This window comes from Miniopterus natalensis, chromosome 19 (assembly GCF_054644295.1).
Source record: "Miniopterus natalensis isolate mMinNat1 chromosome 19, mMinNat1.hap1, whole genome shotgun sequence".
NCBI classification, from domain to species: Eukaryota; Metazoa; Chordata; class Mammalia; order Chiroptera; family Miniopteridae; genus Miniopterus; species Miniopterus natalensis.
Window position 1 is genome coordinate 10,501,393 of NC_142099.1, and position 13,519 is coordinate 10,514,911.

Genomic DNA, 13,519 nt, shown 5'->3' on the forward strand with positions numbered 1-13,519 from the left:
GAAAGCCAACCTGAAATATGTAAGTTTTATGATGTATTCATTGGGCATTTATACTATTCTCACCAATTTCAAAGGAGTCTGTGGGCGACTAAAGGTTAGAGACACGTGTTGCGTTAAGTGAGAACCACCAGTGTGTGTGATGCGTGTATTTAAACATAGATATAAACTTGCATATCGTCTGTGAACCAAACTAGTGTGCTAGGTCTAAGTTTATGGGGGGATTAACCTTTGTCCCTGGTTGGTAGGATGTATTTGGTGCTCATCCATGAGTGTGCCTGCATCTCTGTGCACTTGCTCTTTTAGTGTATCAGTGCGCATGTGCATGCTCTAAAAACCTTGCTCTTGGCCTGTGACTATGGAGAGTGCATGTGTGGAACTGGATGAGAATACGAATTTGAGCTGCATTTAACTAGCATCTACTTGCTAAGCCACCATGGGCCAAACACTGGCTGGGTATTAGGGACACAGTGGCAAGCCTAGAGAGCATGGCCCCTACTTTCATAGAGCTTAAAGTTTAATGAGAGAGATAGGCATTAATTATATAACTGTGTGATTATAAATTGGGATACGGTCTATGAAGGAAAGGAACTTGGTTCTATGAGAGCATCTGACGGAGGAGCCTGACGTAGTGTAGAAGGCTTCCCTGGAGACGCTGGAGCCAGCAGCTGGTGGGTGTGCAGGAGTTACTTAAGGCAGGAGAGAGAACTTTCTTGGAAGAGAGAATGCAGAGCAGGGAGCGTAAAACACTGGAATAGCGGGGGAGCGGAGGCCATAGTACCTGAGGCACAGAAGGGAGAAGGGCACAGGCTGAGGCAGGGGTGAGAAAATGTTAAGGACTCAGTTTTATCCTGTGAGCAATGGGAAGTCAACGAAGAGTTGAAATCATGGTTTAACATAATCAGTCACCCCGGCTGCTGGGGAGGTTCACTCAGTGTGGAAATGGGTAGAAAAGCTAGTCCTTGCTGCGATCCAGACGGGATCTGTCCGAGGGAATGATCTAAGGTGGGCACAGTGGAGAGGGAAGGGTGATGAACTACAGAAATGTTCAGTGGTGGGATGGACAGGACGTGGGTGTGGTTTTTGAAGGACAATGAGGCATCAATGAATGCTTTCAGGTGATCTGAATCCAGTCCGTAGGGGTTACAGTGAGGAGAAATCTCACCTTTCTTTCTAGATCTTAAGGTCCTTAAGCATAATTGCTGTGTCTCACTTACCAAAAAGTGTTTGTTGAACTTAGTGAATGCCCGTTGAAATTTTCAGAATATTTTTGATAGAGAAACGACCCTCTGATGACTCTCTTTGGACCAGGCGCCCTCAGCATCACTGTCCTTCGCCCTTTCTGTGAAGCGTCACCATGGTTAATGAAGAAAGAACTGGACACAATCATTCCTCCTAATCTTCAGTCCAGGACGTGGGAGACGTTTCCCCCAGTTGAGGTACAACTTTTCTTGCTGAAAAGTCACAGTATTTGCATATGCATCCATTGAACCGGAGTCTCAGATCTTCTCCCATATATTCATACATTTTCATTCTTATGTCAGTTGTGAGTGGGTTTAAGGAATTCTATAAGTGAAGATGTTAACCTTGTAGATTTTAGATACAGCGGACTCGCTAATCTGTTTTATTTCTTTTATCCTACATTGCAGGCTTGGACATCTTCTTATGATATAACAATATCCACTCTGAGTAACCCACAGTACAGCCCTGCTGTCACGGAATTACTGATATTATGCAAAACAGAAATCTTCCCTTCCCTTGTTCCTTATTTGTTAATTTTAACACACAACTTTAAGGCTTTCACCCTCCCTTTTTTCTTAATGTTTTAATTTACGAATTAAGTTTATGAGAATAACATGAGGATTATACACAGGGATTTGCAACTATATAAGCATTGTAATTAGGTCCCAGTAGAGCAGCCCCACCTTAAGTTTTTTAGAGAATGAAAGAAAATACCTTGAGCAAGAAACCTGAGGCCCTGAATCTCGCAAGATTTGCCATCTCATTTTGCAGTTTATGCAACATGCTCAGCACATTGTCAGGTGTTAAATTACTAACCCAGTAAAGGCATTGCTGAGATGGTCAGAAAGAGGTACTGGTGTTCAGTGAGGACGGTAATGTTTTCAGTTATCATGATTTTTGCTTTCCTACACAATTTTGTAATCTCAGGGGCGCAGATAATGAACACTTAAGGTAACAAAGATCTCCTAGCCCTATATTTCAATTTAGTGACTATAATCAACACGGTGAATGAAGATGCTCTGAATTCTAGTCCTGACTCTACCGATTATTAATGTGGGATTTGGGACAAGTTACACTGGACCTCTGCTTCCTTGCCTAAAAACTAAAAAGTCCACACTAAATGGCTCACTCAGGCTATGTATCCAAGTCTATAGTACTGCATTCTGACAAATAATGTGCCCATCTGAGATTCATGAAGGAAGTTCCGTCTCTACCTCTGCAACTCCTGAAGCTATGACCATGCCCAGTGGGAGTGGCCCGCCCCAGCAAGACGCTGAGCTGTTATCACTGACCAGGCAGTGGACACTGAATGACAATGAAAAATGAAGCACATCGGACACACTGCAGGACGTAGGGCATCATCCACACCACTCTTGGAAACGGTAACCTAGAGGTGGGGGTCCGCTCTGACCAGACAGTTCTGCTCAAGAGGTCCTGGAAGACTCCAAGGTGTGCTTAATCCCCAGTGAGCTCGAAGACCACTCGGATCTGTGGACGATTCCTCCCATTAAGTCAAAATATGCATGGAACCGGAAAGTTAAAGACTGTTTAGATCCCAATGTTTTAGGCTGCCTGTGGACATTAAAGGGGTAGTCACATGCGTTTGGTCTACGCTAGGCCGCAGCCGCATTGCCACAGCACTGCTTAGCACTCGCCTAAATGCCATCCAGTGGAATGGCAACAGGATTTTAAAATACCCAACTCTCGGTAACACATATAAAGAGAAAAGCTTGCTTAGTTCTGTTACTGAGTTTTCTTATATTTAAGAAACTTTTTGAGAGCAGGGATAATTTATTTTTTTTCGCCAATATATTCCCTAACAAGTGGTTCCTAGCATAGTGTCTACACAATAAGTACTCAGTTAAAAAAAAAAAATGCTGATTTCTTGGGTGGTTGTTTTTGCTTTGTTTCAATAACAGAAGAAAACTCCAGGACCTCCGTTCGGCACCCATCTTTGGAAGGGCCTCAACATTGAGACCAAACAGCTAGTGAGTGCCCCAACCCCTATAGTCAGGAACCCCAATGTGCTGCAGATACGCCAGTTCATCCAGCATGAGGTCATTAAGGCTGAGGTGAAGCTGAAGCTACAGATTTCCCTTAAGGTAATGGAATCCCGGTAACCTGACCCAAAAGAATCGGGAACAGGGCAATTGTCCCTCCTGGTTTCCCTAGGAGCCTGAATTAGGTAATTCTACCAATATATATCTGTAACGCACAGGTGTCAGTCTTCCAGAGGGTAGGAAGGTGAGAGGTAGAAAATACTAAGTGAGTCCCATAAGGTATGGGAAGTGTTGAGACCCCGAAGACTTTGGGAAGGTAAGTAACTATAAATGATAGAGTCCCCCTTTCTCATTTTATGGAAAACTAGCCTAGTGACTTCTGGTAAAAGGCAGAACTGCATATTAATCTGAAACTTGTCCATGGAAGAAAAGTATTGTTTGGTTTTTGGAAATGGCCCAAGAATTTGTAAATATTTAGTTAATTGTAAGCATATTTGTAATATCTCACTGTCTAGTATGTTAAATCTCAGAACAGGGATAATGTGTGTTTTGATTGTGGGTATCAGCACCTGGCATAGAGCAGGGGACCATTATTAAATATTTATGGAAAAGTAACGTATGTTCCTCTTGGAAGCAAAGGCATGCCTAAGCAACTTGCATTCAAAGACAGGATCATCAAGACTATGCCTGGAAACTCTAGAAACCATCTAGCCACCTCTGTCCATGTTATTGATGGGAACACTGAAGTCCTCATACAGTTCTGATATCCTGTGGCCCTTAAGGCTTTGCTTCTGAATTTGTCAGGTCTTTGCTTACTAACAGAGTAAAGAAAGGGCTTTCCAGATCGCTTGACCAGTAACTGTGGAGGTTGGCCACTGTGAACTTACAAAATCTTAATCTTTTTGTGATAGTCCAAGTTGATGTTGACTATTTGGCATCTTCCTCTATCTTATTTCTGGTTTTATTGATTTACTTTATTCTGCTGATTTAGGATTATATAAACCATATCCTAAAGAAAGAAGATGAGCTGCAGGACATGACAGTTAAAGATTCCAGAACAGAGGAGGAGAGAGGCAATGCTGCAGATCTCCTCAAGCTAGTCATGGTGAGACAGGTTTCACATACCAGGCCTTTACTCTTGTTTCAATTCTAGAGGCTCCGAGACAAAATACTAGACGTAAGAGCCATCTCTGCCACTTCTGTGAAGCATCTTCTCCCTCCTCATAATTTCTTATTTCTGTGGAAATCTGATTCCCTATACATTGGATTTTCCAAATGCTTTTTAGGCTCTTTTTTTTTTCTTTTTTTTTTTGAAATATATCTTTATTGATTTCAAAGAGAGGAAAGGAGAAGGAGAGAGAGAGATAGAAACATCAATGATGAGAGAGTCATTGATCGAGCCCACAACCCGGGCATGTGCCTTGACCAGGAATCAAACCTGATCGCCTGGATCCCAGGTTGACGCTCAACCGCTGAGCCACGCCCAGCCAGGCTAGGCTCTTTCTTAAATCATAAATAACTCGGAAGCCTCTTAAATAAAAGTGTTTATTCCCTTAAGAGAAATGGACATGCTTTAAAATGTTGAATGAATTAGTGGATGAAATAGGAAGGAGGAAGAAAAAGGAATTTCTGCAACTTAAAATGATTTCTCTTTTCAGAAATTTGTTAAATGAAAGGAATGACTAAAAAATCAGATAAGATTTGTATTAGCATTAAAAAGAATTCATTTTATAGTAATTTTCATAAAAGATCAAGTTGATCACATAAAGAATGCTTGTAAACAAAGTGAATTCTGTGTGTAATATGATCATCAGCATTAAGGAATTTTATCTTTATTTCAGTCTTTCCCTAAGATGGAAGAAACTATAAAAAGTCATGATACTGAAAGTAAGTATGTTTAATATGTTTTTGCAAAACATTTACAGACTTCAAAGGAACAATCTTAAATATACTTCTCAGTCGTTCTTGCATCTGAAAGCAAAGTACTGTCTGTGTATTTCTGTTGTTGGGTTGGCCATGTTGTATTGTAATTATTTATTCAAGTTTTTTTCTGCCTGAATTATGAAATTGTTGAAAACTGTGACTGCCTCTAATTCATCTTTAACTTTCGTCTTTTGCATTAAAAAAGTTAGCATTTGGCTTTTATGTTAACCTTAACTTGTATGTAGAAAACAGGAAGGAAACAACCAACCAGCATGCACTCTCCCCACAGCGCGCGCGCGCACACACGCACACACGCACACACACGCACACACACGCGCGCACACACGCGCACACACGCACACACGCACGCGCACACACGCACGCACACTCACGCACACACACGCACACGCGCACACACGCACACACACGCACACACACACACACACGCACAGAGGGGAACTTGAGGCAACTGCAGGCGTCACCCCGCCCCCGCCCTGTTTTACACTGTGTCTCCTCTTGGGAAATACCCTCATTCAAAGCAGGTCTATTTTGGAGCATGTACGGCTCCAACAAAATTGGTTTTATGGTTTCACAGTTCATGGCAGACAAGCAACAGAGAGAACTTGGTAATTTGGGTTTGTTTGGGTTTTGGCCACATGACAAAGGTCAGAAACTGGTAGCCATGGGCTTCAGTCAGCCCACAGATGTGTCTTGTGTGTCCCCACAGTGTTGGTTTGCAGCTGTTTTGTTTATCTGAATTTTTCTTTTCTTGAAATGTCGCCTCACCACATAGTGACGCGCGGCCCGAGACGGTGAGCCGCTGCCCCCGCAGAACGAGCATGAACGGAAGGACCCGTCACAGCCACGCCTCCCTGTCCTTATGCTCTGCTGTCACCCGCACCTGGGAGCCCCTTATATTAATAAGGTTGCCAGATTTAGCAAATAAAAATAGAGAAGGCCCATTTACATTTGAATTTCAGATAAACAACAAATAATTTTTTAACGTAAGTATTGGGACCCACTTATACTAAAAAAATTATTTGTTTATCTGAAATTCAGATTGAATTAGATGCCCTGTACTTTATCTGGCAACCCTACCTTGTGGCGCTTGAATTTGTAACCTCTGGCAAGAGGGAACAGTCTCCAGAGAGGTAAATGGGTAGGTTGCCCAAAAGTGAAGAACAAATTCAATATATTTTTCAAACATACAAACTAACAAACAGAGGCAGGAAACACACAGGGTCCTGCACTCTTACAGCTGCCCCGACATATCTTAGTGGTGGTCCTCAGTCAAGGCTCCCACAGGATTTCCTAAAACACTCGTCTCTGGGTCGGCTCCCCCCGAAATGAGCTGTGTGATAAAATAAGTTTGGATAATGCTGCATATTGCCTTATGTTCTTAGAGAGCCGTAAGGGGTGGAGGGTGCAGAGAAGTCCCGCAGCAATGAAACGTAGTTCACCTGTGTGAGCCCGTGTTTCCCAAGCTCAACGAGCCATGAAACCTTGTATCTTTTAATCTCCTATTAACATCCCACCAAGACCATGATCTGTGCAATAAACTCTGAGTCACTTCCCAAATTATCAAAAACCCGTGCATTATGTTCATACCCTTAGATTCAGAGCCTTGGTGGTTTTTTCCTTTTTGGGAAAAAAAAACAATTTCAATAAAGTGGGTAAATTTTTTTTTTTCATTTTGGTGCTTCGCATATGAAGAAATTCAGTCAGGTAGACGCTGACTCTCCTAATGATGTGTCACTACCTTTCCCATTTTGTCCTCAAGTAAGATACTGTGTTAGTGTTTCCGCAGTAAACATCTGTGTGTTGCAGCTTCATCACAGGCATTGTAGTAACCACTTGATGGGCTAAACAGAGGCTCTCAGCGAGCATCTCCAGTGAGTCACTGGGTGTTGCTTGTGTGCTGTGCTGCAAAGCTAAATGCATCTGTTTTTAAAGTTGCAGCCCACCTGATCGATTTGTACAAGCAGTCTTTCACCGCTGCTCCGGAATGCCTGCCGGACCCCCTGGATACAGTCGTATCTGAGAAGTGGAGGTGAGCTGATCCAGTAATGTGTCCCCGTTAGCAGGAAGCACGCAGCGACTGAGGAATGGAGAGATGCGGGTGTCAGAGCTGTGGGTGACCACATCCAGCAGGCCTCGGCCTTCCGTCTGCCGCGCTAACAATTTATCACACAGGGGCAGTTTTCCTTTGATCGTTTGCCAGCCGAGAGCATTGCCCCCTTTATCTGGAAGCACGTGCATTTGTTTACTCACCACTGATACAAATGAACATTTACGGCAGCTGGTTAGGTTATGGGAACAGCCTCCTGCCAGGAGCTGGCCAGAGAGGGTGCTGAGTAACACAGCTTGGCCAGTGCCGTGCTGGAGCTTGTCGGGGAGCATCGGAAACAGCCCCTTAACGTCAACACGTGGGCAGCTCATGACAGACTGGGAGAAATGCCAGGGAGGGTATACGTGGGGCACCAGAAGGAAAAATGACAGCGGGGCCCTACTTTATGACTTCAAAAATAGGGCAGCTGGGGAGGGGGCATCTTTTAAAGAAAAGGGGAAATCCGGTTTTAGACATGTCAAAGTATCACATGGACTTATACCAGGGGTAGCGGATATCTGGGAGGGCCTGGGGGTGCCAGTTAGGCTCCTTCCCTGGGGACTACGTAACCTAAGATACTGCCAGTTAAGATAACAGAGAAAGAGCCAACTGTGTGGAAAGTTGGCAATGCACCAGTATCACACTTTTGGTCATACTTGTTTTTCCTTCCACATAGGCACTCGGTGACAGTAAAGCGCTGGAAAGAAAAGATAGCCCAGAGGAGGTAATTCTGTCCTGAAGCGCATTTTGTAAGCATATGAAAAAGCCCAGCTTTGTGGAGTCATAGAATCTTAGAGGGATGGTTGGAAGGTCCTGCATCCAGGTTCCCTGCTGCTGTCCGAATCTCTTCAGCGTTTCTGCCAAGTGTCATTCAGTTTTTGTATGACGATGCCCTCATCTCTGGAGGATGCCCATTTGAGGTGGTCAGCAAATGTCTGATGCTGTGGAAGAGTCAGAAAGGAGACTGAAAAGAGGAATTTGGGTTTATCAGTTGGAAGGTTTATTGACTTCTTTTGTAAGGCAGTTTTAAGAGAATGGTAGGCAATAGGCAGACTGCCATCAATTGATAAATGAATCCAGTGGGGCATAGAGATGTTAATGAGAAATTAAAGTTGCTTAAATAAAATAATATTTTGATTCCTCCAGTATTTCCAGAAAAGCCATCCAATGTAAGAAAGAGCACTGGTTTCAGGGCCAGCAGCCTTAGAGCCTGTTCCAATTTGATTGCTTACAAACTGTGTGATGCTGGTTGTTTTAGTTTAGTGAAATTTACTTCAGGAATCAGTTTGCTTATCTATAAAATGAGGATGGCTGGACCCCCAGCTGTCTCAGGTCAGCTCAACCACTGGGCGACCAAGTGCTGATTAGCACGTGTACTTATCAAGATCATGGGCTTGGAGGCAGGCAGCCTGGGTTTTAATTCAGACTTCACCTTTTACTAGTTAGTGACTCAGGTAGGTTACATAACTTCTCTAGCCTTGGTTTTTTGACCAATACAATGGGAATAATAGTAATTCAGAATTATTGTAAGATGAAACGTAAAGTACTTTGCAAAGTGTCTGGCATGCAGTGAGCACTTAAAATCAAAAACTATTTCAGATAGGATTAGGTTCAGCTACACTTAACAGACAACCCTCAAACCAGTGCTTTTATAAAAAAGAAGTAGGCCGCGCCACATCATCAGGTCCCTTTTTTTAATCCATTCCATTGTTATTAGCATGAGTTCCATCCTCAAGGTTGCTTTGTGGGTGCAGACTGGCTGCTGCTCCTCCAGCCATTTCACCCATATTTCAGGGAGCAGGAAAAGAGATGAGGCAAGGACACAGGGAAAGCTTCCCAGCCCAGTTAGCTCCCTTCAAAGCACCTAGAGTCTTCCCCAGTGACTTTAGTTTACTTCTCATTGGCCGTCCCCGCATATAAAGGGGCTGAGAAGTGTAGCTTTTAGCTGGTATGTTTTCTCCCCAGTGTAGGGTTCTGATATTGGAAGGACATCTGGCAGGATTATCATGACTGCTTTTATTTCACTTTATAATCACAGATCACATTATTCATAAGCCTTTGCTTAGATTTTAGTTTTTGATTTTGAACCACTGCTACTGAAATTACGCAGATTAGTAGAATCCAGCTGGCTTTTAAACCATGTGGTTCTTTGTCTTTTGAGGACAACTGTAAAACCAACCACCTGGCATCATCATTTCCTATCTTTCAATGAAAGTCTGATTTCTAAGTAGCAAAAATGACTGATTCTAGAAGCAGCAGAAAATAGACCAAAACAAATTGACCAAAAAATGTCTGATGAGTTGATTCTTATCAGTTTTACTGTTGGTGATCCCATTTTCTGTGGGATTTAGAGCTAAAACACAAGCAAATAACATTTTGAAATATGTTCTGTCTTCTCTTGCATCATTATGGAAATATCAACCAGGAAGGAAATTGAAAAGACAAACAATTATTTAATGAAAATTAGGAACAAAGTAATATCACCTTACTTCAAATCTGAATTGAGCATGACACACCTGTCTCAGGTAACTGAATGTAATTAACAGCTATTGAATAAGAGCCCTTTTAAAGTCCATACAGTGCATATGTTACTACGTGCATATATGTACCTTTCCTGACGTCGTTTCTTTCCTACATCCAATCCACTAGCTAACTTTGCCCTTCAAACCCACGTCTTCACGAGCATAGGAGAGAAGCCTACTTTCAGGTCTTACATCCAAGTAGAAGTTCTCTGCCAATGTCTCACTACCCCTCCATCTCCCTGCCTTGCCTTATCACTATTAATTGCCTTATTCTATCTATTTTAAGCCCCTTTCTTGTCAACTTCCCTATCTCAGCTGCTGAGATAGCACTAAGATGTTATGAGTTCAGAACTCCCTGTGTTTCCAGGAAAACTCCAAACACTATTATTAACTAGAGGCTGCCTGAGAAGAAATTACAGGAAACTAATTAACAAAATCTAGAATTGAGTTAATGAGTCTCTTGAAAAAAAGGTTTAGTTGGCAAAACTTTATTTCCACGACCTTAAAAAAGAGACTTGGATCATTGCCCATCAATTTAACCTGACTGTGGCAGTTGCCTTTGGGTCGTGTGTAAGTCTGAAATGATTCTTTTGCTTTCTCCTTATCTGGACACCCTTTCCAAAAACGTGCCTCCTTTCACAAAGAAAGGTGATGATGAAGGCAGATCAGCCAAGAAGAGTGCACCCAATCTTCACCCAGGTAATGTGCTCGGGCAGCTCTTACCCCGGTAATGTCCTAAATGCAGAATACGCATAGTGGCCTCTTAGGCCATAACTGGTTCCCAGCACCCTAGTCACTGTCAAGGGCGTGACCTGCTGGGACCTGTATATTAGTCCCGTGTGACTCATGGGAGGAAACCAAGATGTACCTACAATTTAGCTGTCATCCCCTATGCTTAAAATTTACCTAAAAGCATTAAGATCTGGCTAATTTAAAAAATAATGAAATAATGCAAGGGTTTTGGAGAACAGGTTGTTCACAGGGTCCCAGAGCATCACCTCACGGATTACCTGCTAATTCTAAGGAGGCAGATGTACCTTTACAATGGAGAGAAATGGCATTGTCCACTTTAACAAGTGATCAAACTTCTGCCAGTTGTGAGACAACCTAGCGCTGGGTGCGCTCTCATACAGCGCAGTCTGGAGTGTAGGATGTGAGGTATATGAAGGAGAATGCTTGCCAAAAATCCACAACCTGAACTTAATAAACAGGAAACAAATCCAGAATGTAGGTAAATTTTTTAAGACAACAGGCCTGGACTCTTCAGAAAAATCAGTATTATTAAAAGAAAAAGACTTGGTAATTGTTCTATAGTAAAAGAGACTAAGGAGGCAGGAGGCAGGGAAACGACATGTGATACATGAACTTTAGATGTGGGTGGAGAAAACAGCTATAAAAGATGTTGTGGGGCAACTGCCGAGTTTGATTGGGGGGTTCTGTGAGCGGCATGTGGCATTACTGTATGTTTTCTTGGGTGTGATGATTGAGCTGTGGATATGTTCTTGGGAGAATGTCTTTATTTTAAGAGATGCCCATTGAAGAACTTAGTGATTCTCTTTGATACCCTGGGTAATTAAAATACCCAGATCGAGGAATTTTCTCCTGGTCAATACAAAACCAGAAATTCAGCTTCCTGAAATGAGTGTAGCCAAAGAAAACATCTAATAAATACAGAGTTCACAAAGCAGAGATGAAGGCAGGAACAAGGGCCTCAGTGCGATGGGGAGAGACCAGGGGTGAAGGTTGGCGGTGCTTGTGCTTCACCCTGCACCCTGGACAGACATCACTAATCCATCAGGCCCACTCTCCTCTGGAAAGGGGGCGGGGCCTGTCTTCAACACAGTCCTCTAGGCAGCCACCACCATTCATTCAACCAGGGTTGGCCCACACAAGTTGGCCCTTGATATATTTATTTAAAATTTGTCTCCTATTGCACTGATTCCTCAGAGAGACACATCTTAATAAAAAAATACATGTTCAGCCCTGGCTGAGTGGCTCAGTTGGTTGAAGCATCATCCCGTGCACCATAAAGTCAGGACACATACCAAGATTTTGGGTTTGATCCCTGTTTGATCCTCGGTCATCAATGTTTCTCTCTCTCCCTCTCTCTTTCCCTCCCTCCCTAATATCAATAAAAACATACCCTCGGGTGAAGATTTAAAAAAAAAAAAAAAGAATTACATGTTCCCAGTATTGAATACATTTAAGATTGGAAGCTTTTTAAAAAAAAATCACATCTTTCCCTGGCCGGTTTGGTTCAGAGGTTAGAGTGTCAGCCCCTGCACCGGAGGGTCCAGGGTTCAATTTCCAGTCAAGTGCACACACCTGGGGTTGCAGGCTCAATGCCTGGCCCAGGTAGGGGTGCCTGCCTGAGGCAACCAAGCAATGTGTCTCTCTCACATCAATGTTTCTCTCCCCCTCTCCCTCCCTCCCGTCCACTCTCTAAAAATCAACCGAAAAATATCCTCGGGTGAGTATTAACAACAACAACATTTTTTTAGTCACATCTCAAGTTACTCCTGCCAGATAAAAGTAGGCCAAATTACTTGGTTTCTGTTTCATAACCCAACAAGATAACTACTACTATGTACTCATAAGGCCTGGAGAGAACCAGCTAGCTCCCAGGGAGTGTGGGCCCTGCTAATGGCAAACATTGCACCATACAGGAAGAACTGTTGCCTTCTAATACCTTTCCTATATTTAGTCTTTCTCAAGGAGGGGAGGGAGGAGCCCCTTGTTCACTGTAAAGAAGAACACAGACATTAGTAGTCATTGTACCCTTGTCCAGAATATCACTTTATAATATTCGTTGTAGGTTTTCTAGATCCCCAGCCAAAAGAAGTTTTAAAACAGGAATCCTCCGATATGTCTCATCTTCTAAAATTAGACGGTTTTGTGGATATCAGGGAGTCCACTAACCTGAAGCAAACTGAAAATTTAACAAAGTCTCCCACAGGTATGACAGTTATTTGCTTTATCTCATTGTTTCTCGAAACTGAACATCATGTCTTTTGGAGCATGGGAGATGGTCCTGGGTGCTAAAGGTGTGGTTGGTGGTTACAGAAAAGTTCTGGAGTGTCATGGGTCCTAGAGCTATGGAGCTTTGAAAGGCTCCTAGTACAATATAGATATGTTGGTAGGTTGGTTAATACGTGGGGTTTGGGAAGATGAGCAAGTCTGATTGCCAAGGAGTGGATGCCGTGATGGGATATATAATCCACTCCAGACAAAGAGGAAAGCAAGACAAGAAGGAAGTGACTGGTTATTTAAGGTGAGAGGGTCAGTTCATTAGAGGTCTCACTGAGGTCGAATAATTGCTTGTTAGCCCTGGGCGGTGTTTCAGTGGTTAGAGCATCGGCCCGCACACAAAGGGTCATGGGTTCCATTCTGGGTTGCAGGTTCGATCCCCAGCCCTGGCTGGGGGGTGCGCAGGAGGCAACCAATCCATGTGTCTCTCTAACATCACTGTTTCTCTCCCTCTCCCTCCCTCCCTCCCGTCCACTCTCCCTAAAAGTCAATAGGGGGGAAATATCCTCGGATGAGGAGTTCCAAGAAAATAATAATAATAATAATAATTGCTTGTTAAATATGATAGAGTAATAAGCTAGAAGAATAGAAGGTGGTAATCCAGAGAGGAAAGCTTGAATCGAGAGTTTGAAAGTGGTAAAATTATTGGTGTTGGCAAAGTCAAAGGTATGAGCATGGGAGCTTAGGTGGAGAGAGGGAAA

The 13,519-nt window shown here is 43.0% G+C and overlaps 1 protein-coding gene across 1 annotated transcript in view; it reads left to right on the forward strand.

Moving 5' to 3' along the window:
• The window catches only part of SPAG17 (sperm associated antigen 17), a 115,319-nt gene that overhangs the window by 92,229 nt on the left and 9,571 nt on the right, over positions 1-13,519 (forward strand). The window contains exons 37-44 of the mRNA XM_087828160.1: positions 1,309-1,436; positions 3,159-3,341; positions 4,231-4,344; positions 5,081-5,126; positions 7,116-7,212; positions 7,946-7,993; positions 9,695-9,804; positions 12,607-12,747. Of these exons, the coding sequence (XP_087684286.1) occupies positions 1,309-1,436; positions 3,159-3,341; positions 4,231-4,344; positions 5,081-5,126; positions 7,116-7,212; positions 7,946-7,993; positions 9,695-9,804; positions 12,607-12,747 (867 nt within the window). The remainder of the gene's footprint in view (positions 1-1,308; positions 1,437-3,158; positions 3,342-4,230; positions 4,345-5,080; positions 5,127-7,115; positions 7,213-7,945; positions 7,994-9,694; positions 9,805-12,606; positions 12,748-13,519) is intronic.